A 26,344-nucleotide genomic window follows, 5' to 3' on the forward strand; every position below is an offset into this window, starting at 1 on the left:
TTATTGCATTATTAGATCACATTGGGTGTTAAGGGATGTGTGCTGACACAGTCAATGGCAGGAAGATGATGATATTATAGATCATCACCCATATCTCTGCTGAGAGAGCTGCATGCTGGTGAGAGGTTTTGCTACCTCATTATAACACTGTCAAAGGCAATATAATACAGTAAATATTCCCTCAAATAAAACCCAACAGGGACAGGGTTCTGGTGATACCACTATATTAAGTAGAAACCAGGTGCACTAAATATAAACAAGTGCCATACAGTATACACAGAGGATAGATGCTCTACCATTGGAATGTTTTAAGATTACATATAAAAGCAAGGTGAACCACACCACATTTTCCATCTTTCTTACAGAATTACAGCAAACCATGTAATTCACAATATAATTTCAGATTTTTGTAGAGTGGCTAATGACTTTGTGGGATCTTATGATAATATGGGAAACCAAGCGTGACCACAATATTAATTATTTATTTTGACAAATTCATCATTTCTAGACAATGACAGAACAAAAGTTTTGGTTTCTTCATACAAAACTCTACGGTGCAAAGACACTATGGTGTTTTTTTTTTATTTTATTTTATTTATTTTTTTTTTATTTTTTTGCATATTTAGTTTTAACCAATATATTAAACTTTGATTGGAATGTGTTTTAAATATATTTCTAAAGAATAAATAATAAACTACATTTGCTCAAGTATCAAAATGCTGTTTTGTCTTTTCAACATATAAATGTTCTCAATGAGTAGAACCCATTACAAACATTTCACTTGGCTCAGAATGTCTGGTATAAAAATGAACAAAAATGTTTCATGATGTCTTTTGACAGTTCAAGTTTAAAATTCAATTTTCGGGGGTTGCATTGTAATCTCTTATAATCCATAAAAAGAAAAAATAAATAAAATGCCCCTCAAAAAGTTAGAGTGGCCCTAAGAAGTATGTAGACACTTAAAGGAATGGTTCACCCAAAAATGAAAATTAACTCATCATTTACTCACCCTCATGCCATTCCAGATGTGTATGACTTTCTTTCTTCAGCAGAACACAAACGAAGATTTTTAGAAGAATATCTCAGCTCTGTAGGTCCTTACAATGCAAGTGAATGGGTACCAAAATTTTGAAGCTACAAAAGCACATAAAGGTATCATAAAAGTAATACATACAACTCTAGTGGTTAAATCAATATCTTCAGAAGAGATATGATAGATGTGGGCGAGAAACAGATAAATATTTAAGTCCGTTTTTACTATAAATTCTCCCTACCCAGTAGGTGGCAATATGCACAAAGAATATAAATCGCCAAAAACAAAAGAAGAATGTGAAAGTGGAGATTTAGAGTAAATAAAGGAAATAAAATGTTGATCTGTTTCTCACCCACACCTATCATATTTTTTCTGAAGATATGTATACAACCCCTGGAGTCTTATGGACTACATTTATGCTGCCTTTATGTGCATTTTGGAGCCTTAAAATTTTGGTACCCATTTACTTGTATTGCATCGACCTACAGAGCTGAAATATTCTTCTAAAAATCTACGTTTGTGTTCTTTAAATCTACGTTTGTGTTCTGCAGAAGAAAGTCATATACATCTGGGATAGCATGAGGGTGACTAAATGATGAGAGAATTTTCATTTTTGGGTGAAAAATCCCTTTAAGCTACCCTTAAAAAATATTGCATGTCATTGCATTTGATAACACATAAGTACATTTTTCAAGCAAAACATTTCACAAAAGAAGTTTGTTGGGTTTAAATAATAAAACTATAGGTATACTGTTAAAAATGAAAATAAAAGGTATTTGGACACCTGTGGTTGAGGGGAACTGACTTCATACATCAACTAAATTTAAACTGAGACCAGTTAAAAGTAATCAGAAAGTTAGTTCAGAGAAAAGGTCTAGCATCATTTGTTTGCAGATGCCACTTGGTTTGATATTTTGTATCAAATGGAGCATATATTTAATTGTGTCCAAGTAGTTTTTGGGGCCACTTTATACCCTTTCACACTCCTTTTGGTGAATCAGTACAGTAAACCCACTGTCTGCTAAAGGCCTGTGTTGTACATCCCAGAGTTTCTTTTTTGTCAGTGGATAATCACGCAGTACACAGACTATAGATATTCAGGGTCTACAGAATACAGTCTCTTTGGTCATGAATGAGCTGTGGTGTAGGCTGGTTTTGACTCTCTTCTCCCGCTGCCTGCGGTTACAGAACCACACACGGACCACCTCCTTCTCCAGATGGAGACTTTCGGCCATTCGCACAATCTCCTGAGATGAGGGCTTGCTCTTCTCCACAAAATTTCTTTCTAAGGCTTCCTTAGCCCCAAGACTGAGAGAGTAAATTAAGAATTAATTAGACGGAGATGCTGATATAATGGGTTTTGTTTTGTTTTTTTAGCTCAAATTCCCAGTTTACCTGATGGTTGTTCTCCGTTTCCGTTTACGCTCATGCATACCCATCTTCTCATTAAAAAGAGCTGAGGGTCACAAATTACAGATAAGTGTAAGATAATGATTTAATTGTAATTCATCGATAATGATGTGGTGGAAATAAATAAAAAGAAAAAAAAAAAACATCACACACAAGCAGAGGCAGCTGTCTTTTAAAAAGTGAGCAGAAGCAGTCCTTGCAAGACAAAAGATGAGAAGAACAAATAAAATGGAATCATCCAGTGGTGTAGTTTTTATTTAGTGTGAAAAGGAACCTGGTTTAAATCCAGAACTATCACATATTTTTTTAACAACCTGACTTAAAATAATGTCACTGTGGCAACATTTTTGCAAAATGTTTAAATAACAATAGATACTACATGGCTGTTTGCACATGTAGTGGCAGTTTCAACAAGTAGGTAGAGTATAGCTGCAGCCCAGAGATCTCCAAATGGGGGCAGAATCTCTAAAAGAGGGCGAGGTTACTCCAGAAGGGGTTTGTGCCAACTACAAAAGGGGGCATCACTTCCACTCACAGTTAGGGAAAGAGTTAGGTAAGGGGCTCTTTATATCTTTGCTGGAAGTTTCAAGCAGGTATAAGTGCAGGCCGGAGACATCCAAATGGGGTGAAATCTTGAAAAGAGGGCAGGAGGGTCACTTCAGAAGGAGGTGGGGTTACTCCAAAAGGGGGCGTCACTTCCACTCACGGTTAGGGTTAGGGAAAGGGTTAGATTAGGGGTAAGGATGTCATAAAATATAAATTTTTTTGATTACTGATCAGCATGTTATTTTATCAATATATTTTTGAGGCATTGATATATTAAAATTAGCCGACATTTAAATTAGAAGCCTAATTTGCGTGCTTTCCAACTCATTCAGCTGGCCTCTAACAGTCTGGTGTAATAGCGTTGGGAGACCACAAGAGGGTAAAATAACATTTACTGAAGCCAGGTATCACACACAGAGGTGCAGCAGATGGCACTCCAAAGTTACAAAGGTTTTTGTACTTCAAGAATGTACAAAGTGACGTTGATAAGTTTGCAGGTTATATTTAGCCTTGAATGGGTCTTTCATTCAAGCTGTCAAACCACAAAATGACATACTTGTAACTGAAAATACATTGTCTAGGCTCTTTGAAAGATACTTACACTACACAATATACCATCCAGCGATGGCTAGAGTAAATAATCTTTGTCCTTTGATAATGATTTGGGTCGAATTTAATGGAAAACTATGCGAGTTGCGCTCCGTGGCACCACAGAAATTTGACGCTGAGTGTTGGCGGTTTATACATACCTTCGTAGAAAATAATTGTTTCAAATTTTAGAACATGCCAAGACGTCTGCCAGACAAGTCCGTTGTCCCTTTAATTTACCCTGTCGCTCACACTTTACCAAAGTTGTGTTGAGAAAAATGTTTCTATTGTGAAACGAGTAGCCCAATTTATATCTGAAAAAATCTTCAGATTATCGATGTGTGACAAAGGCATCGATCCCAAGCCTAGTTAGGGGCTCCCTATATCTTTGCTGGCAGTTTCAAGTAGGTATAGCTGCAGGCCGGAGATCTCCTAATGGAGGTGTAATCTTAGAAAGAGGACGGGGTTACTCCAGAAGTGGGTGGGTTGATCCAATGGGGGTGGGGTTGATTTCCACTCACAGTTAAGGTTAGGGAAAGGGTTAGGTAAGGGGATCCCTACATCTTTGCTGGCAGTTTGGAGGTCCTCCCCGTTTTTGAAGCTCTGCCTGCAGCTATACCCTTCTCCAAGTTTTGGAGCTCCCGCCACTGTGTGGCACTAAAAACAAGTTACATTTTCACTCAAACAGATGTGGTTTTGAGGTTTTTGAAAGTTAATGTTCTACCGAGTTTTAAATCAGCAAGACCAACCTCTCTACCCTAAACCTTAAACCTAATCCTAACTGAGAGTGTCATAAAGAACAAAGGTGAGACTGCGCAATTGCTAAAACAACTAAGTCATTTTGTGGTGTTCAAATATCAGTGGGGACTCACTCATGACGCTGCACATATGAGTCTGTTGGCTGCTGACTCACCTCCGGCTTGCTCAGCCTCCTCCAGCCACTTGGCCAGGATGGATTTGAGCTTGCAGGCATTTTTGAAGCTGAGCTGCAAGTTCTCAAAGCGGCAGATGGTGGTTTGGCTAAATTCTGAGCCATGCACTGCGGCCAGTGCTTCACCCACATTGGTCTGAGTGTAACCTATCAATCAAAGCTAAAAGTTAGGGATAGGTGTTTTACAAGCAAAGCCTTTCCTCTTCTGTATATTCAAAAATATTAGGCATTTCTGATGTTTCATGTGTGGTAGTCTCGCACTGTGAGATTTTTGATCCTTTCAACTTTGCAGTTTATTCTGGCTAAGAACTGCCCATTTAGAAAGGGAGAAACCACTGAGAACAGGTTGACATGTACTGTAAAGCAACCAACCACAATTTGTTTTGTCTTTACGTGCCATTTAGGCACGGGTGAATTTAAAACAGGTGATGCCGCAATACTAAACCTATGTGGGAAAAACTGTTTAAACAGCTTATGTTATGTTTTGGTTGCTAGCCCCCCAGCATGGGGTGCTAGTGTGCTGGTGTCCCCACCGGGCTTTTAAACTAGTTTAATTAGCTTCATCAGAAAGAACAAGCTTGGTTCTACTGGTGAAAAGCATGGCTATGCTGGTCCACCAGCTAGACCAGCACCAAACCAGTACTAGCCAGCATGGGAATTGTCTTCTAACATCATAAGACATAACATAATAAGGTCCAACTCAAAAGACAAACCCAGTTTGATCCTCCTCAGCTTGAAGTCATTAGCAAATTTCTCCAGTTCACGGATCTGAGGTGAGTCCATATCTGGGGGCTCGTCCAGTGGCCGGCTTTTCCTGTGCAGCTCCTGCTTGATGTCACTTAGAGCGGGTTCATCTGTGAGCAGGGCATGGGGCAGCGGGGGGAAGCTGTGTGTCAAAGCACAAGAGCCTCCACCCAAGCTGTGCTCAGGGAACTTATACAGGCGTGGAGCCAGAGCTGCTTTGGGACCAAAGAGGACAGAAATGAAGACTGTGGTATGAGGGTATAACATCTGGAGCAAGTGCAAAGTGGTCATGCAAGAGACAGAATATGAAACTATAATTTACGTCAAATACTAGAAAGGAGACTTGGACATCTTTCAATGCCCCACAAACTATTTTGTGTATTCAATGATTTTCCAAACACCAACAGGTTCATTTAGCCAAAATTATTTCTCATTAAAGGTGCTGTAAGCCATTTTAGCAGTTTTGCTAACTTCTGCTACTGAATAAATGAAAAACAAAATGGCGCCGTGATGCCGAAGGATATGACTAATACCATGGAAATAAACACCTAAAGCCATTGTTTAGTGACAGATTTGAGAGTTATCTTACGTAAAACTTGATATTATTATGTTGGTTTCCAACATTTTAGGATGGATGGAATGTTGTACAAACCAATTATTATTACATATCATCACAGAATGTTTTTATCTATTGCTAATAATTATGTTTACACTGCTGTTGTCCCACCAAAATGATGTCACTTCTTGGAAGATGATGTAATTTAGGAACTGCTTTTGTTAGTCAAAGGCATATTACAAAAGACTAACACATTATTGAAAGTGATACTGAGGACAATTTGTAAGAAAATAAATTGATTAGCAGTTTAAACAATTTTCCTAAGAAAACTTTTGCAACATTTTGACTACAAAATAAATAAAATAAATAAAAATAAAATAACACACATGGAATATTTCTTAACAAATTGTTGTTTGTGTTAATAAACAGCATCCACTCAAACCAAAATAGTAAATTATATAACATTCACCTATGTTCACTTAATTTTAATATTGTGATAAGACATGATAGGGGCTTGAAAATGTACTGCATAACAGGAGTGAACCAGCGACATTTTCTGCATTATATTTCAAATAAATAAATAAATAAAATACGTTTTACAAATTGCTTACAGAACATTTATCCACAACTATCTAAGGATTCGCCGTACGTTTGCTATTTTCAATAAATTGGTCTGCATCTCCCTCTTGTGGCTGTATATTTTCAATGATTGCAGTCCCCTCACACTGATTTGTCTGTTTATTTTGGTTCTGTTTGAAAGGCAGTTTAATTCTCTTTATTCTCATTTTGAATAAGAATTTTTGAATTAATATCTCATTAAAAAGTATATGATTAATATAGTGTAATACATGTTAAATAGACACTAATATGAGTACAACGGGCTAAAGGCCCCCCTGGGTAAAAGGAACATTTGATTTGATTTTCTCACAAAACACTAAACAGCAAAAAAAAAAAAAAAAAAAAAAAAAACTGACACAGTACTTTAACACCTGTTTGTCACTATACACTGTAATATATTCCTGATCCATGAGATCATTATGTGCAATGTCTTAAGTTTGATTTTGAGGTCATTTGATTTAATATTTAATATTTTTTTATATGTTGCAAATTTGTGTAGGTATTAAAAAGCCCTGAAGTTATTACATTTATTTTAAGACAAAATACTTGTTTGTTAAGGTAAATAAACCAAACATTTTTTAATAACTGTTCAATAAGTGAAAGGATAGTATTTGGGGTAAAAGCCCCCCTGTTGCAGGGGCTAAAGATCCCCATAAATCACATAGTTTTTTTTTGTTTTGTTTTTTTTAAGAGGGGCAAATAGATTTTATATGATTTTTTTTCAAAGTGGGCTCATATTGACTGATCCAATCACAGTACAGATTAATTGCTTTATAGAATACTTGAGATGTAATGAAATGCCAAATGTAAAAGAAGTTAACAGAAGTGATTATTCTGAATAAGTACTATCTTAATTTGCTACTCAAAAAAGCATCTTGCTGTCTCAAATGTATTTGCATAAGTTGATACATTTTGCACTATAACTATTGTCCCTATATTTACACAATATCACTATAATCCCCTGGGGGCCTTTTACCCCAGATGAGGGGTAAAGGGCTCCCTCGCCACCTTTTTTTAAAAAAAGAAGAAAAAATAAAAAAATAAATTAAAATAAAATAATTTTAATCAAAACAACCATCAGTTATTATTTATTTTCACACAAATGATGTTGCTCCATCAATATTCAGATTAAATCTTGATCTTAATGACCAGAAAGAAAAAAACACATATTTCCTTCAGGTGTGCTTTTAGCCCTGTTGTACTTATAGTAATGACTTATATGGCACTAATATGAGTTATAATTAGCCAGTACATGCAGAGTTAAATGTGAAAGATGTGAATTCTCACAGGTAAACTGTCTCAAGTAGACACACAAAATGTGTATTTAAAAAAAAAAAAAAGAAAAAAAAAATATATATATTAGATTAAGAGCTCTTATTGCTAAAAGCAGTACATCACAGAAAACAACGCATCTTTTGTTATTTCTTTCTACAGACACTAGGTGGAACCCCAAACATACTGAATTTATCTGGTAAATACCATTCATTTAGTATAAGTCAACTGCAGTAGTATCACACATCCATCAGACACCACATACAGTACAGTGGCCGCAAAAAATATTTGCACATTTAAAAATGAATGAATGTCATTGCAATGACACGAAATATCAAAGCAAGAGTCATCTGCAAACAAATGTTGCTAGACCTTTTCTCAGTAGTAACTTTTTCTACATACACACACACACATGCACACACACACACACACACACACACACACACACACACATATATATATATATATATATATATATATATATATATATATATATATATATATATATATATATATATATATATATATATATATATATACATACACTACCGGTCCAAAGTTTGGAAACACTTGACTGAAATGTTTCTCATGATCTTAAAAATCTTTTGATCTGTAGGCATATGCTTAAATGTTTGAAATTAGTTTTGTAGATAAAAATATAATTGTGCCACCATATTAATTTATTTCATTATAAAACAAAAATGTAATGAAAAAAAAAAACTGTTTTTTTAAATTGATGACTTGAACCAAATAATAAAGAAAAGCAGCCAATAAGTGCCCAACATAGATGGGAACTCCTTCAATGCTGTTTAAAAAGCATCCCAGGGTGATACCTCAAGAAGTTGGTTGAGAAAATGTCAAGAGTACATGTCTGCAAATTCTAGGTAAAGGGTGACTACTTTGAAGATGCTAAAATATAACACAGTTTTGATTTATTTTGGATTTTGTTTAGTCACAACATAATTCCCACAGTTCCATTTATGTTATTCCATAGTTTTAATGACTTAACTATTATTCTAAATGTGAAGAAAAATTATAATAAAGAATGAGTAAGTGTTTTAAAACTTTTGACCGGTAGTATATACAGGTGCATCTCAATAAATTAGAATGTCGTGGAAAAGTTCATTTATTTCAGTAATTCAACTCAAATTGTGAAACTCGTGTATTAAATAAATTCAATGCACACAGACTGAAGTAGTTTAAGTCTTTGGTTCTTTTAATTGTGATGATTTTGGCTCACATTTAACAAAAACCCACCAATTCACTCTCTCAAAAAATTAGAATATGGTGACATGCCAATCAGCTAATCAACTCAAAACACCTGCAAAGGTTTCCTGAGCCTTCAAAATGGTCTCTCAGTTTGGTTCACTAGGCTACACAATCATGGGGAAGACTGCTGATCTGACAGTTGTCCAGAAGACAATCATTGACACCCTTCACAAGGAGGGTAAGCCACAAACATTCATTGCCAAAGAAGCTGGCTGTTCACAGAGTGCTGTATCCAAGCATGTTAACAGAAAGTTGAGTGGAAGGAAAAAGTGTGGAAGAAAAAGATGCACAACCAACCAAGAGAACCGCAGCCTTATGATTGTCAAGCAAAATCGATTCAAGAATTTGGGTGAACTTCACAAGGAATGGACTGAGGCTGGGGTCAAGGCATCAAGAGCCACCACACACAGACGTGTCAAGGAATTTGGCTACAGTTGTCATATTCCTCTTGTCAAGCCACTCCTGAACCACAGACAACGTCAGAGGCGTCTTACCTGGGCTAAGGAGAAGAAGAACTGGACTGTTGCCCAGTGTTCCAAAGTCCTCTTTTCAGATGAGAGCAAGTTTTGTATTTCATTTGGAAACCAAGGTCCTAGAGTCTGGAGAAAGGGTGGAGAAGCTCATAGCCCAAGTTGCTTGAAGTCCAGTGTTAAGTTTCCACAGTCTGTGATGATTTGGGGTGCAATGTCATCTGCTGGTGTTGGTCCATTGTGTTTTTTGAAAACCAAAGTCACTGCACCCGTTTACCAAGAACTTTTGGAGCACTTCATGCTTCCTTCTGCTGACCAGCTTTTTAAAGATGCTGATTTCATTTTCCAGCAGGATTTGGCACCTGCCCACACTGCCAAAAGCACCAAAAGTTGGTTAAATGACCATGGTGTTGGTGTGCTTGACTGGCCAGCAAACTCACCAGACCTGAACCCCATAGAGAATCTATGGGGTATTGTCAAGAGGAAAATGAGAAACAAGAGACCAAAAAATGCAGATGAGCTGAAGGCCACTGTCAAAGAAACCTGGGCTTCCATACCACCTCAGCAGTGCCACAAACTGATCACCTCCATGCCACGCCGAATTGAGGCAGTAATTAAAGCAAAAGGAGCCCCTACCAAGTATTGAGTACATATACAGTAAATGAACATACTTTCCAGAAGGCCAACAATTCACTAAAAATGTTTTTTTTTTATTGGTCTTATGATGTATTCTAATTTTTTGAGAGAGTGAATTGGTGGGTTTTTGTTAAATGTGAGCCAAAATCATCACAATTAAAAGAACCAAAGACTTAAACTACTTCAGTCTGTGTGCATTGAATTTATTTAATACACGAGTTTCACAATTTGAGTTGAATTACTGAAATAAATGAACTTTTCCACGACATTCTAATTTATTGAGATGCACCTGTATATATATATATATATATAATTATTATTATTATTCAATAACTTATAATCAGCTGGTGTCAAGATCATTTTTACTCTATGTATGATGTCAGTTCACACAGGTGTCCTAGCAGAGTAACCAAAATAGTTCAGCACATTAACTATGAACATGTTCCACAAACGTTTGACAACCAGAAAGTGTCCAGATTTTTAAATAGTATTGTTTTATCATTTAAACCTAACCAACTTCTTTTTGTGAAAAGTTTAACTTGAAAAGTGTACTTATGCTTCATTCTTTAAAATGAATGTCATTTGGTTTGATATTTTGCTATGTAGGCCTAATGCAGTGACATGGATACATTTTGGCTTAATTGTCGAAATACTTTTGGGGGTCACTGTACTCCGCATTTATTTTATATTTCTATTGTATCCACTTTTTGTGCTGATAATTAATTGAATGACTTTGAACTTGGTAAATCTGTATATGAGTTTGGCTGTACAGTTTGGGAGGACTTGACAGCAGGGTAAAAAACTGCATTAACTTGAGTGTCATGTGGTTGTGCTCAGACTATGATCAAAGGTTGTACCTTGCAATGAGCTTGCTCCATTGACCATGTTGGCATGAGGCACACTGCATGTCTGCAGGATGCGAGTCTGTGAGATGCTGGCAGAGAGCATTTCCTGTGCTGGGGACATCAAAATTGCACTGACATCACACATCATAACTACACACATACACACAACCTAAATTATATGTATTTTTGCATGATGGCATTGCATATGCACACTGGAACGATACTTGATGCACTTGCGTAACTTGTGCGTTACTTGACGCACCTGTCATCATGCCGTAGGTGGTCTGCTGGTTGCTATAGTGACATGGGGGCATTGGGTAGTGCAGGCTAGCTGACGCATTGCCCAGTGCAGAAGTGGGCAGGTGCATGTGAGAGCGTTTGGATGACTGGACCAGTGGGAGACCTGAGGGGACTAAATCAAAAAGCAATAAAAGAATATCACATCCAAGATACAGATTGTTCTTATTCTTTAGCCATTAGGATGTCTTTCTTGGCCTGTACCCGACCCTGTGTACAACTCATACTTGCTATAGGAGAAATGCATATTTTGATGAAATGGATGGGTGGATGGATGGATGGATGAATGGAAGGATGCATAGATGCATGGATGGATAGATGATGGATGGATAGATGGATGGATGCATAGATGGATGCATGGATGGATGGATGGATGGATGGATGAATAGATAGATAGGTGGATAGATGCATAGACAGATGGATGGATGGATGGATAGATGGATGGATGCATAGATGCATAAATGGATGGATGGATGGATGCATAGATTGTTGGATGATGGATGGATGGATGGAAGGATGCATAGATGCATAAATGGATGGATGGATGGATACATAGATGGTTGGATGATGGATGGATGGATGGAAGGATGCATACATGCATAAATGGATGGATGGATGGATGGATGATTGGATGGATGGATGGATGGATGGATAGATAAATGGAGGGATGGATGGTTGGTTGGATAGATGATGCAAGGATGGATGGATGCAAGAATGGATGGATGGATGCATAGATAGATGCACAGATGGATGCATAGATGCATGGATGGATGGATGGATGGATAGATGGATGGATGGATGGATGGATGGATGATAGATGGATGGATGCATAGATGAATGGATGGATCCATAAATGATGGATGGATAGATGGATGTATAGATGCATGGATGGATGGACGGATGGATACGTTACAGTAATAAAAATAAACTTCTAGAAGGAAAGAAAAAATGTAAATACAGTAAATTTTTCCTAATCTGCATAGTGATCTCAGGTTGGAACAACTGAAAAGAAACAGATAACATTAATTCTATTGAATTTCATTGAGCTCAAAGTACCTGTGTGCTACATCTTTTTGAGAACAGCCTGTAGTAGTACTTATGTCAAGATTATCTGCTTATATAGACTGGCCTTATCCACTAGTGCAAGAACAAGCCCAACATTGAAATGACACAATCAAACCTTTTGATCCCTCCTGACAAAAATCATTGGTTTATTCCATCAGTATATTAAGAACCAACCATTAATTGTTCAGATACAGTCAGTCCATCACACTTACAGTATTAGCTCTTCAAGCTCTCCAATAGCTGTATATACTATGACATTTAACAGATATGAATAGAAATGCCAAAACATTTCATTTGAAATTAGCAGAGTTTTGCATCTTCTGGCTCAAAGCCAGAGCTAAACTGCACCACTTAGTAATTATGCATATGAACTGTGATTTATATGGCAAACAATAGCTAGGGGATGTGACTCAATTCAGTGAGTTTCTGACAAGACTTTCACTAATGCTCTCTCACATGTGAGACAAATCTGGGACAAAATACGTACATGTTAATTTAGCTGTCAACACGTCAAAATAATAGTATGCCTGCTTTGATCATTATCTATGGAGACATAACAGCTGTGCAAATTGAGCTGATTAGCCATGTCTACATAATTTTAACTTATTTCAATAAATTACTGTTTGTCTTGCCAATCTCTTCTCTACTCCCTGGGGTGGTGAGTGATGTCACCCAAATACACTTGGCAAAATGTAAATAGTACCTATAATAAACAAGGTAAGTTAAAAAGCTGAGTGCTGTCATTTATAATTAAAATTACTCATTTAACTCATTTGAATTGCACTAAAATTTGTTTCATTACTAACATATCTGATATAAAATTACATTGGCCAGTGCATTACACTTCAGATTTAATGATCTTTCAAACACATTTCCTCTGGGGAAAAAAGATATGCAATCTTTGGAAAGGTAATTTGCTCAGAGTGAGAGTCAGACAGATTGTGAGTAAAGACAGCAGTGTGGACTGGAGATAGTACAAAATAATATCTGAACTTTAGGGTCACATAGACTAGGTCAAAAGGACATCCACTCATAGCCCAGTCTCTCTCTCTCTTTCATCTCTTTTATCCTTGTCTTTGTTTTTCCTGTCTCTTTCTCATAAAAATCTCTATGGGAAATAGTCCTAATGGATAAATGCTGTTATCTCAGGGATTTATCAAAGGAAGTCCAGTTGGGCTTTTCCAATGTTTGCAATTTCTTTAACTTATATGAGTAAGGCTTTTTCAACTTAGATTTCTATGGTAAGAGGTCAGAACAAACAATCTACGACCAGAGAAGATAAAAGTGAAAACTAAACATATACTCTCTGAGCACTTTATTAGGATCACCTGTTCACCTACTTATTAATGTGATTATCTAATCAGCCAATCATGTGACAGCAGTGCAGTGTATAAACTCATGCAGAGATGGGTCAGGAACTTTAGTTAATGTTCACATCAACCATCAGAATGGGGGAAAAATGTGATCTCAGTGATTTCCACCGTGGCATGATTTTTGGTGCCAGACGGGCTGGTTTGAGTATTTTTGTAACTGCTGATCTCCTGGGATTTTCACACACAGCAGTCTCTAAAGTTTACTACAAAAAACATCCAATGAGCGGCAGTTTTGTGGACAGAAATTTTTACAATCTAAATTTTCTTTTTTTTCTACTTCTGAAACTACTTCAAAGAGTTCTCATCAAAAAATCCTCCACGTGCAGCAATGACAGCTGTGCAGATCCTTTGCATTCTAGCTGTCAGTTTGTCCAGATACTCAGGTGACATTTCACCCCACACTTCCTGTAGCACTTGTCATAGATGTGACTGTCTTGTCGGGCACTTCTCACACACCTTACAGTCTAGCTGATCCCACAACAGCTCAATGGGGTTAAGATCCATAACACTCTTTTCCAATTATCTGTTGTCCAATGTCTATGTTTCTTTGCCCACTCTAACCTTTTTTTTGTTTGTTTTTCTGTTTCAAAAGTGGCTTTTTCTTTGCAATTCTTTACATATGGCCTGCACCCCTGAGTCTTCTCTTTACTGTTGTACATGAAACTGGTGTTGAGCGGGTAGAATTCAATGAAGCTGTCAGCTGAGGACATGTGAGGTGTCCTTGTTAGAGCCAGTTGTCCTTTGTCTTTGAAGACTGTTGTGTACACCTTTGTATGAAATCTTCAGTTTTTTGGCAATTTCAAGCATTGTACAGCCTTCATTCCTCAAAACAATGATTGACTGATGAGTTTCTAGAGAAAGCTGTTTCTTTTTTGCCATTTTTGTCCTAATATTGACCTTAAGACATGCCAGTCTATTGCATACTGTGGCAACTCAAAAACAAACACAAAGACAATGTTAAGCTTCATTTAATGAACCAAATAGCTTTCAGATGTGTTTGATATAATGGCAAGTGATTTTCTAGTACCAAATGAGCAATTTAGCATGATTACTCAAGGATAAGGTGTTGGAGTGATGGCTGCTGGAAATGGGGCCTGTCTAGATTTGATCAAAAATGACTTTTTTCAAATAGTGATGGTGCTGTTTTTTACATCAGTAATGACCTGACTTTACTTTGTGATCAGTTGAATGACACTTTGGTGAATTAAAGAACCAATATCCTTCTGATACAGCAAAATCTGAACATTATTCCAAACTTTTAGCCGCCAGTGTATATGTAGAAGGGAATGTGTACATCTTAGGTCCTGTAACTGGTCACCTTTTCTTTTAATTTTTTTCAATACTTTCAATTACCTTTTTGTCAGGACTTGTTCATTTCAAAGATGCTATGGTATGACAAATACATTTTTAAAACTACTAATATTCCATGCAGTTTTTTAATAAATGTGGGGTCCTAAATAATGTCACTATGATATATAAAACTCATTATGACATTATAAGTATGTTTTATGTATTATTATAATATAATAACAGAAGAATTGAAAAAGTGTTTTGTTTAAAGTAGTCTTAGTTGAATTGTAGTATGTCGAACTGCTATACAATAATATAATATAATATATAAAATTATAATGTATGATTATAATTACAGAAGAATTAGACAAATGTTTTGTTTAAAATAGTCTTAAAATAGTTGAATATCAATTAGGCACATAACATTTATTTTATGAGTTTATTTACACATTTTTAAGCTCAAGATTTTTAAGCTGATTTTTATCTAAAGCTTCTCAAAAATACTGCTGTCAAGCTGTCAATATAATGCAATTTGATGCATTTATTCTCTTATGCATTTGTAATTTCTGCAGAGAGACATTTGACATGACATGAATATTTACTTGACCAATGTGCATCTGGCCATCTGGCCATCTGGTCACTTGACAATTACTTTTTGTTTGGCATATTTGGTGTATGCTAAAAATATAAGCTCCAAAGCCCTAGACCTAGAGATCTTTTAACTTGCTCTATGTGATCTAAATCACTATGCTTAGCTGAGCTGGTAACCATCTGATGGGGTCTCTGAGATTCAGGTAAAACACAATATTTCATTTTAAGACTACAATGAAACTCTTTATGGTTTGAGTTTCTGTTTCTGTTTGTCAGCATGACAAAGTAATCATCTGAAGACTGTTTTCACATTGCAATCCTGAGGAAAATTTGTATTTCTGATCTGAATTGCAAATTGCTATATAGCTGGGTGACACCATGTGACTTCTCTGTTTACTCTCTTCAGGTGTCTCACCACAATGCTTGATCTATCAAAACTGCTGAAATTAAAAATTGCCCTTCCGAAAGAAAAGCAAAAAACACCTTAAACCAGCTTAAGATGGTTTGCTGGTATTAGCTGATCTTCCAGCCTGGGGTGTGTTCCTTAAAAGCATTGTTAGCCAACTATGGTCGCAAGTTCCATCATTACCAACATAGTTCAATGATTTGGTGTTTCCCGAAACAAAGTTCCAATGAACATTCACAAACTACATCACAAAGTTGTGTGGTTGGAACTACAGCTCTCCACCTGTGGTTAGAAGTATAGTTCCTTATTAGTTTGCTGTGTGGACATCATTTCTCTTCGCTGAGGCTTCTATATTTTTAATTGCATATTGTCAGAAAGCGAGACAAAGAGACCCAAGAGCAGAGGAACAGTTCAAAGGATTTATTAACAATAAATTGTAACTTCAACTGGGCTGGCAAGCTGGCAAAGAGTGGAGAACCTGGCACCGGCTGCAGTAAGCAGGAGATAGGTGTTCGTTGATGCGTGCGCGCTGTGGCCGCGCGGTGAGCAGATCTGTGAGGAATCCTCCATGAAGAGTGTGTTCGTAGGCGTACAGCAAACTGGAAGGTAACCACACTCCTGACACGCGGGCAGAGACGGGCAACCAAACAGATACACGAGACAGGACCAACTAGGCAGAGAGCGTGAGGTAAGTTACTTCACACCAAACAACAATCTAGCAAAGATACTGACACAACGGAGGGATTAAGTAGGCAGTGAATCAGAGGAGAACCAGGTACTGCTAGCATGCTAATTAGTGGCATGATCAGCGTTCCCCTGGGAACAATCAGTGTTCCCATGGAAACACTGATTATGCATGCTGGCAGTGCCTGAGACACATGAGGGAGAGAAATAGCAAAACAAAAGAAAACAAACCGATAAACTCACTGGAACCATGACACACATACTGTATATCTTTCATTCTATCAAGACTTTCACCTTGTTTACATGCACTTTAGAAAACTGCTTATTCAGGGGTTTTGCAGAAAGCAGCATTCTGAAATGTCACATAGACGTGAATGCAGCTGTTTAAGGGATTAAAGGCTGTTAAGAAAAAGTGCTTTAACACATGCAGTTTTTGTCTGAGAACACAGCTTATCAAATAAAATAAAATCACTTTATTGTCACTCAACCATATACACAAGTACAACAGTGGGTGAAAGTAGTGATGGGTCGTTCGCGAACAAGTTGGCTCTAAGAGCTGGCTCTTGTAGGTGAACGTTGGGAGCCGGCTCGCATATCAGAAGAGCCGAATCTATTTATAAAAATATTTAAAAAAAATTAAGATATGAATAATCAAAAGATTTAAATGAATAGAATTAACGAATTCAAAGAACGAAAAAAGAAATAAAATAATATAGGCCTAAATGCTCAAGTGCAAACACATTCGTTCTGACTGTCTGCTCAGTTCCAGTCAATCAGACACGCAGTGTCAACTAATGAACCAAAGATGCCTGAGGGAGGGCAGAGCCAACTTATTATGTTGTTCAGATTGTATTCATTTTGAATTGTTACATTTATATGCACTTTGTTTATATACATTAAAAAGTTATACTTTAAATGCACATGTGTAATAGCATCCTTCTGTTTTACATTTATTTCAATTTGTGGGATGCTGCAGTTTTGCAAATTGTTATTTATTTTTCTTTGATATGGTGCAATATTCTGTTATGCTGTTCAGATTGTATTAGTTTTGAATGGTTAGATTTATATTCACTTTGTTTATATACATTAAAAAGTTATACTTTAAATGCAAATGCAAACCAATGCATTTTTAAATACATTGTGGTTAAGGTAAAGTATGATTTTAGAATTGTTTTAACACCAATTATAGTCAAACTATCACAAACTGTTTGACTTGAAAAAATAAAAAAAAAATTTAAAGAGCCGGAATGCCCATCACTAGGTGAAAGTCTTGGGTGCAGTTCCGAGCAACACAGCAGTCATGACAGTGATGAGAAATAAATTTACACAACACAATTTACAAAATTAATATACACATAATAATAATGTACAGTATACAATACACACAATATGGAATACACAGTCTACAATAAAAATAGTATATATAAAATATACAGTAGGTTGTATTGTGTTGTATTGACATTCAGGCTGTCGGTTGATAGTCAGTTGCCAGTGTGTTGTTAAGAGAGAATATAATTTATGGCAGTCCAGTGTGAGTGCTGATGTATATTGATCATGAGAGATCAAGAGTTCAAAATGTGTCCATGTTAATGCATAAGTGAAGTTCTTGTGTGTTTTTGAAGAGTGCACAAAGAAGAGAACCCGGGAGTTCCGGGTTGAAGAGAACCTGGGAGTTGGAAGAAATATACGTTGGCATGGAGTCCTCACCATTGGTTGAAGTTATCCTGTCCCTCGCCAGCATGCATCATGCTCAACATCAAGCCCTGCTTGAGCTACACCAGGACCAGGATCGGCGATTCCAGGAGGTGCTCCGGGCTCAAGCAGAGGACCGGGAGGCAATCCGGAGCTTACTGCACTAGGAGAAAGCTCCAGCCACGACCCCAGATCTCATGCCTCTGGTCTCCCTCATGGAAATGGGGGAAGAAGATGATCCAGAGGTGTTCCTAGACCTCTTCGAGAGGACGGCCGAGATCTGGAGCTGTCTACATTCTCAGTGGGCGGTTAGACTCATACTACTCTTGTCCGGGAAAGCTCAGCTTGCAGCACGACAACTACCGGTGGAAAGTATCCTGGTGTATGATGACCTGAAGAAGCCCATCTTGCAGCAGGTCAGTCGCAGCCCCGGACAGCACAGACAACTCTACCGTCCACTGAAGATGGGCACGCACGGCCGCCCGTTTGTCTTCATGCAACAGCTCCATGATGCCTGATGGAAGTAGCTGCTGGCTGATGACGGTGACACTGAGGGAGTCATCGATCTTGTGGTGCTGGAACAGCTGATTCGTCATCTGCTGGAAGGAATGGCAGAGTGGGTCCAGTGCCACCACCCGGCATCACTGGAGGAAGCCATCTAACTGGCTGAGGACCATGTGTTGGCATATCCGAGGGCAAACCCCTTCCACTCTCTCTGCCCTCTCTCTTGTTTTCCCCCTTCTCTTCTCGCTTACTCTATCGCTGTCATGCAGCCTGTCCCGGTACGCCGGAGGTGAGGAAAGGTACCGCCGAAGTGTGCTCCCCATTCCCGGGGGGTTTCCCTGCTGCCGGTGACCCTGATGTCTCTTCGCTGTCCCCCTCTCCCCCTCAGGTGGTTGAAACTCGCAAGTGCAGGTGTAACGCCTGGGTCAGCCGGTTGGGGACACGGAGAACCTGGGCATTTCAGGGACCAATGCACCGTGATGAAGGTGGAAACATTGGTCCGGGTCCCCTACACTCTGCGGGCTGCCCCTGATCGATCCGGGGCGTACAGAATACCTGTGAGTATCAGGGGAAGTACATATCAAGCCTTGCTGGATACTGGCTGTAATCAGACCACTATCCAACAATGTTTGGTCTAAGACAAGGATTTGGGCACAAATAAAAGGGTGAAGCTGCGGTGTGTGCATGGGGATATTCACAATTACCCTGTAGTGACACTCGTTATTAAATTTCGGGGGCAAAAGCATGGGCTGTGGTTAGTTCCCGCCTTGCCCATCCACTAATTCTGGGGACTAATTGGCCAAAATTTGAAACTCAATTAAAAGGAATATGTGTTGATAGGTCCTGCGAGAAAGTTGTTAGATGTGAGAAGTGTATTGTGCTGGCTGGGAAGGCGGAGCTAGGGCCGTCTACATCAGCTCCACGTCAGGATGACACAAGGGAGGGGGAATTCCCAACTTCCCCAGCCCTTTGAGGATTCCCTGCAGGGGATTTCCTCTGGAGCAGAGAGATGAAACCCTGAGACACGCCTTCAACCAAGTGAAAGTAATTGATGGTCAAAGTCTTCAGCCAGACATTGAACTCCCATACCCATATTTTTCAATTATAAATTATCAGTTGTATCGAGTGACACAGGATGCTCAGACAAAAGAAGATACAACCCAGTAGTTGATACCGAAGAGCCGTCGGGAAATGTTAATCCAGACAGCTCATCATAGTCCGATGGTGGGTCACTTAGGGCGAGAAAAAACATTAAACCGTCGAATGGCCCATTTCTATTGGCCAGGCATGCATGGGGATGTTCGCAGGTGGTGTGCGGCATGCCGTGAATCCGCCAGCCACCCCAAGAATGCCTTTGCGCCCACTTCCTTTGATCGAGGTCCCCTTCGAAAGAATTGGTATGGACCTCGTCAGGCCATTAGAGCGGACGGCACGCAAACATTGCTTTGTTTTGGTTCTGGTGGACTATGCAATGCAATATCTGGAAGCAGTGCCCCTGCGCAACATCTCAGCACATAGAGTTGCAGAGGCACTCTTCAGAAATATCTCCCAAGTGGGGATTCTGAAAGAAATCCTCACTGAACAGGGCACTACATTTATGTCACGGACACTACGTGAACTGTACGAATAATTGGGTATTAATTAGATTTGCACAAGTGTTTACCACCCGCAAACAGATTGGTTGGTGGAACGGTTTAATAAAACCCTGAAGAATATGATTCGTAAGTTCATACACAAGGATGCTAGAAATTGAGATAAGTGGCTCGAACCCCTGTTATTTACAGTTCGAGAGGTCCCACAAGCCTCCACAGGGTTTTCTCCATTCGAGCTGCTGTATGGGCTGCGTCCACGTGGTGTGCTTGACGTCATGCGGCAAGCTTGGGAGGAGGAACCTTCAAACAGCAAAAAATTTAATTCAGTACATTCTTGATCTTGGAGCAAAACTCCACACTTTGGGTCAAATAACACAGGAGAATTTGCTCCAAGCACAAGAACAACAAAGCTGACTGTATGTTAGGGGAGCTCGGCTTCACACCAGGAGATAAAGTGCTTGCATTACTCCCCACATCGAGCTCCAAATTACTTGCCAAGTGGCAAGGGCCCTTTGAGGTCACACTACGAGTGGGGGATCTCGATTATGAAGTAAAATGAACAGATAGAGGCAACGCATGTCAAATATACTGTACCACCTAAACCTCCTGAAATTATGGAGGGAGGCAGTCCCTGAGACATTGGTAACATAGTTCCAGAGAGGGTGGAGCTCGTGCCAGAGGTGAACATAAAAGTCAATCATGTCACCTAGGTCACTTGTGGAGACCGCCTTTCACCGTCTCAAGTCACAGAGGTTGGCAAGTTGCAGAAAGAATTTTCAGAAGTGTTCTCACCTCTGCTTGGTCGTACAATCCTCATACAGCACCACATCGAAACAACGCCTGGTGTAGTGGTACGTAGTCATCCCTACCGGCTTCCCAAGCACAAGAAAAAAGTAGTTCGGGAAGAATTAGATGCAATGCTCGATATGGGGGTAATAGAAGAATCCCACAGTGATTGGTCCAGCCTGGTCATTCTAGATTCTAAGAGCAATGGTCGATTATGCATGGATTACAGAAAAGTCAATGCAGTGTCTAATTTGACGCATACCCAATGCCTCGTATTGATGAACTGCTCGATCGGTTGGGCACAGCTTACTTTTATTTGACATTAGATTTGAAAAAGGGTTATGGCAGATACCCTTAACGCCAATGTCCCATGAAAAAACTGCCTTCTCTTCTGTAGTCTGTACACACCATTTGGCTTACACCAATTCTTGACACTTCCGTTCGGTTTGTTCGGGGCCCCAGCTACATTTCAGTGCCTTGTGGACCGAGTTCTCAGACCACACTCGGCTCATGCCACTGCCTATTTGGATGACATCATCATATACTGTCACGATTGGCAGTGGCATATGCAGCATCTGAGGGCTGTTCTGAGGTCGCTGCGACAAGCGGGACTCACGGCAAACCCCAAGAAATGCGCAACTGGATCTGGAGTTCCACTTGGGTCACGGGCAGGTGTGCCCCCAAATTGATATGAATGCAGCAGTTGCGGCTTGCCCGAGACCCAAGACCAAAAAGGAGGTGAAACAGTTCCTAGGGCTGGCTGGCTATTATAGAAAGTTTGTGCCTAATTATTTGGATGTCACCAGCCCGCTGACTGGTCTCAATAAAAAGAGAGCTCCAGACCCGGTCCAGTGGATGGAGCAGTGTCAACAGGCATTTACACAGGTGAAAGCTGCACTTTGTGGCAGGCCTCTTTTACATGCACCTAATTTTTCTCTCCCATTTGTTTTACAGACAGACGCTTTGGACAGGGGGCTAGGGGCAGTGCTCTTGCAGGTGGTGGAGAAGGAGCGGCCGGTGCTGTACATTAGTCTGTACTATCGCTGAGAGAGACTAAGTACAGCACCATTGAAAAGGATTATCTGGCCATTAAATGGGCTGTTCTCACCCTCCAATACTATCTGTTGGGACTGGCCTTCACCCTCTGTTCTGACCATGCACCACTCCAGTGGCTCCACCGCATGAAGGATACTAATGTGCGGATCACCCATTGGTATCTGGCTTTACAGCCTTTTAAGTTCGAGGTGGTCCTCAGACCGGGGGTGCAGATGGCTGTTGCTGACTTTCTGGGGGGTGTCCTGATGGCTCCCTAGCCTGAGTTGGGCGGTGGGGGTATGTGGAGGTGGGAGCTTGGTGGAGCATTCATTCAGAGAGAGAGAAAGCGGTGAGGGTGCACACACCTGAGCACAATATGTTTAACACCTGTTTCTGATTGCAGTGAGCAATGGGGAGAGCGATATAAGGAGGAACCACGCCAGAGACTGGGAGAGAGAGAGTTGCACCAAGCTGTCTGTGTGTTAAATGCTGGAAAGCTACTTTGAGTTATTATTAAAGACTGACCTTACTGAGTTGAAGCCACATTTCCTGATTCCTTCCTGATTCACAGATGAACCCCATTAAAATATAATTGCTGTTAAGTCCTGTAGTGTGTTCCAGACCAGCCCTGAGAAAGAAATTTAGTCTCTTCTAATCCTCCAGGCTGTCAAAGGAAGTGAGCAAATTCAATGGAGGTGAGTGCAATACAAGTCCCAAGTGAGTTAGTGTCTGTCCTTAAAATAACACCTATAGTGTCTGTTGTGATGGAGGCTATACCAGAGAGATAAATGAAAAGAGAAAGAGAGTGAGTGAGAGAGAGAGGAAGGATTGGAAAAAACAGGCTTCAAACACCTGATTAAGGGGGCTGTAAAGAAGACCCTTTCCCATGAGAATGAACAAAGGACATGTGATTTGAAGACCATGTTCATTACATCTCTCAGATAAATCCCTGCACATTGAGTCTTCATTGAGTAACCAAGTAAGGCGGCACAAAGCCCTTAAACATAATTAGTACAGGGAGCATGAGCTGAGGACCAGCGCTCGGCTTTAGCACCTGTTCTAAAAAGGTCCTCACCCCAGCCTAAAATACAGACACCTCAGGCCTTTATCCTGCTCTGCAGTGGGAAAGAGACCATCACAGACCTTCTCACAGGTATCACATCTATCTAATGGATGAGCGGTGTCACCAAAATACACTTGGCAAAATGTAAATAGTACCTGCAACAAACAAGGTTAGTTAAAATGTTGAGTGCTGTCATTTATAATGAAATTTACTCATTTAACTCATTTGAATTGCACTAAAATGTGTGTCATTACTAACATATCTGATATAAAATGACACTGGCCAGTGCATTACACTTCAGATTTAGTGGTCTTTCTGCAAACAGATTTCCGCTGGGGAAAAAAGATATGCAATCTTTGAAAAGGTAATTTGCTTAGAGTGAGAGTCAGACAGTGCAATTTGATAATGTCCATTTCTTCTGTGTGTTGCTTTTAACAAACACCAAATGACTGCAAAATCAAGGCTTTTGTGAATTAAACTGAAGTTTCCAAACTGATATGCATTAATTAGCCAATCTATGAATGTGTTTATATTTACTATTTAATGCATTAAGGGAGTGAGTTTGACTGCATACATGTGGAATGATTGTGAGTAAAGACAGCAGTGTGAACTGGAGATAGTACAAAATAATATCTGAACTTTAGGGTCACATAGACTAGGTCAAAAGGACATCCACTCATAGCCCAGTCTCTCTCTCTCTTTCATCTCTTTTATCCTTGTCTTTGTTTTTCCTCTTTCTTTCAAATAAAAACCTCTATGGGAAATAGTCCTAATGGATAAATGGATTAAAGGAAGTCCAGTTGGGCTTTTCCAATGTTTGCAATTTCTTTAACTTATATGATTAGGCTTTTCCAACTTAGCAATATGCCATAAGATAATAAAAGTTATTTCTTTTATTTCAATGATAAGAGGTCAGAACAAACAATCTATGACCAGAGAAGATAAAAGTGAAAACTAAACATATACTCTCTGAGCACTTTATTAGGATCACCTGTTCACCTACTTATTAATGTGATTATCTAATCAGCCAATCATGTGACAGCAGTGCAGTGTATAAAATCATGCAGAGATGGGTCAGGAACTTTAGTTAATGTTCACATCAACCATCAGAATGGGGAAAAAATGTGATCTCAGTGATTTCCACCATGGCATGATTTTTGGTGCCAGACAGGCTGGTTTGAGTATTTCTGTATCTGCTGATCTCCTGGGATTTTCACACACAGCAGTCTCTAAAGTTTACTACAAAAAACATCCAATGAGCGGCAGTTTTGCGGACAGAAATTCCTGACATGTTCCAGCTGACAAAAAGGCTACGGTAACTCAGATAACCACTCTGTACAATTGTAGTGAGAAGAATAGCATCTTAGAATGCACAACACGCCGAACCATGAAGCAGAACCTACAACAGCAGAAGACCATGAGTGGCACTTTATTAGGACCATAGTGTTCCTAATAAAGTGCTCAGTGAGTCTAAGCCTTCATAATTAAAAACATGTTAAATTATATTTGAACAGTTGCCAAATGCAAGTGAACCACTATTGTACCCACTATGACTCATTCATTGCTAAATTTTGCATTCAATTCCATGAAAACTCAACCTTCTCAGCTGGTTTTGTTCAAGGGTCCAGATTCTACATTGGACATGAATTGCTAACCCATCACAGCACCAAAGTAAAAAATTAAATAAATAAATTAAAAAAGTATTAATATTACCATCAACTGCCTAGACCCAACTATAGGCAAAATTATTTACATGACATAGGCTAAATACAACAATTTACAATTTTACCAGCCAAACACATGTGACAAACATGGGGCCAAATGTTGTATTAATATTAGCCATATTACCAAGTTACAAATAAATTGGTGCACAACCTTTGATGGCATAAAAAAAAAAAAAACCTTTAAAAATGTAATAAGCCTACTTATTAAGCAATTTAAATTATGTGCAATTATTAAGTCCATCACATTTAATAGCTCTTCAAACTCTCCAGTAGCTTCAACAGACATGGTTTAGGGTCTTTACGGAATCCATAAACAAAGAAGAAATTATCAATTGTAACTCCTCCTGAAGCATTCAAGCCACATCCACCAAATTCAGCAGATACCTTCAGACTGTTCTAACTCAGGTTACTATGACTTTTCGCACAGTGGACAATCAAATCTTGGAAAAATCCCACAGGCTCTCTTTGGAATGTTCAAAGGGGCCAAAACTATTCAAATTCATTCATATTCCAAAAATCAAAACATTCAAATGTAAACAAACACACACAAGGCCTTTAATCAGCTTGAAGTATCTATCTCTAATTAGTTAGCTAGCTGTCTGTATAACCATCAGTCTGGTTTAAACTTTGAGACAGGGTTTTTTCAAGCCAACATCAAAGTTTTGTCTTGACATCTCTGACATTCCTATCAGAACAGACCTGCGCCCCACCAGTTGAGAAGTGTTAGATTCCTCAAGAGCACCAAATTTACCTGCAGGCATCATGCTGCTGGTGTGGCTGGTAATGGGCAAGCAGTCGGAAGCTCCAGTATGGTGCATGAGCAGAGGCAGAGCAGCCGAGTCTCCACTCAGAGCAGTGAAGGAATCAGTGGTGCTGAAGGCCTGGCAGGTCATGACTCTTGATGTTCACCTACTCAACTACTGCCTCCTGCACACGCGACATCCAAACACCTGTGTGACACGGCGGGGCGTGTGCAGGTATTTATACTGAGCCCCCTCAGACCCCCTCATGCATGTTAATGCCCTCTTGCTGTTACCACATTATGACAGCCCACAGCAGCTTTCTGAGATAACGCTCTGGTAATTAGGGCAAAGAGGTTAAATTTGATAATGTCCATTTCTTCTGTGTGTTGCTTTTAACAAACACCAAATGACTGCAAAATCAAGGCTTTTGTGAATTAAACTGAAGTTTCCAAACTGATATGCATTAATTAGCCAATCTATGAATGTGTTTATATTTACTATATAATGCATTAAAGGGAGTGAGTTTGACTGCATATATATGGAATTATTGTTGAATGAGGGAAAAAGTATACCGGTATTGT

The 26,344-nt window shown here is 39.1% G+C and overlaps 1 protein-coding gene across 1 annotated transcript; it reads right to left on the reverse strand.

The window, feature by feature from the left end:
* Nucleotides 1-2,130: 2,130 nt before the first annotated feature.
* On the reverse strand, nucleotides 2,131-25,913 carry pou1f1 (POU class 1 homeobox 1). The gene is made up of 7 exons (XM_051708555.1): nucleotides 25,772-25,913; nucleotides 11,181-11,330; nucleotides 10,931-11,029; nucleotides 5,222-5,467; nucleotides 4,491-4,655; nucleotides 2,429-2,489; nucleotides 2,131-2,341 (listed from the first exon to the last, which is right to left on the reverse strand). The coding sequence occupies exons 1-7, from the start codon at nucleotides 25,911-25,913 to the stop codon at nucleotides 2,131-2,133; spliced, it is 1,074 nt and encodes a 357-aa protein (XP_051564515.1).
* Between the last annotated feature and the right edge of the window lie 431 nt (nucleotides 25,914-26,344).

This window comes from Myxocyprinus asiaticus, chromosome 10 (genome assembly GCF_019703515.2).
Source record: "Myxocyprinus asiaticus isolate MX2 ecotype Aquarium Trade chromosome 10, UBuf_Myxa_2, whole genome shotgun sequence".
Lineage (NCBI taxonomy): Eukaryota > Metazoa > Chordata > Actinopteri > Cypriniformes > Catostomidae > Myxocyprinus > Myxocyprinus asiaticus.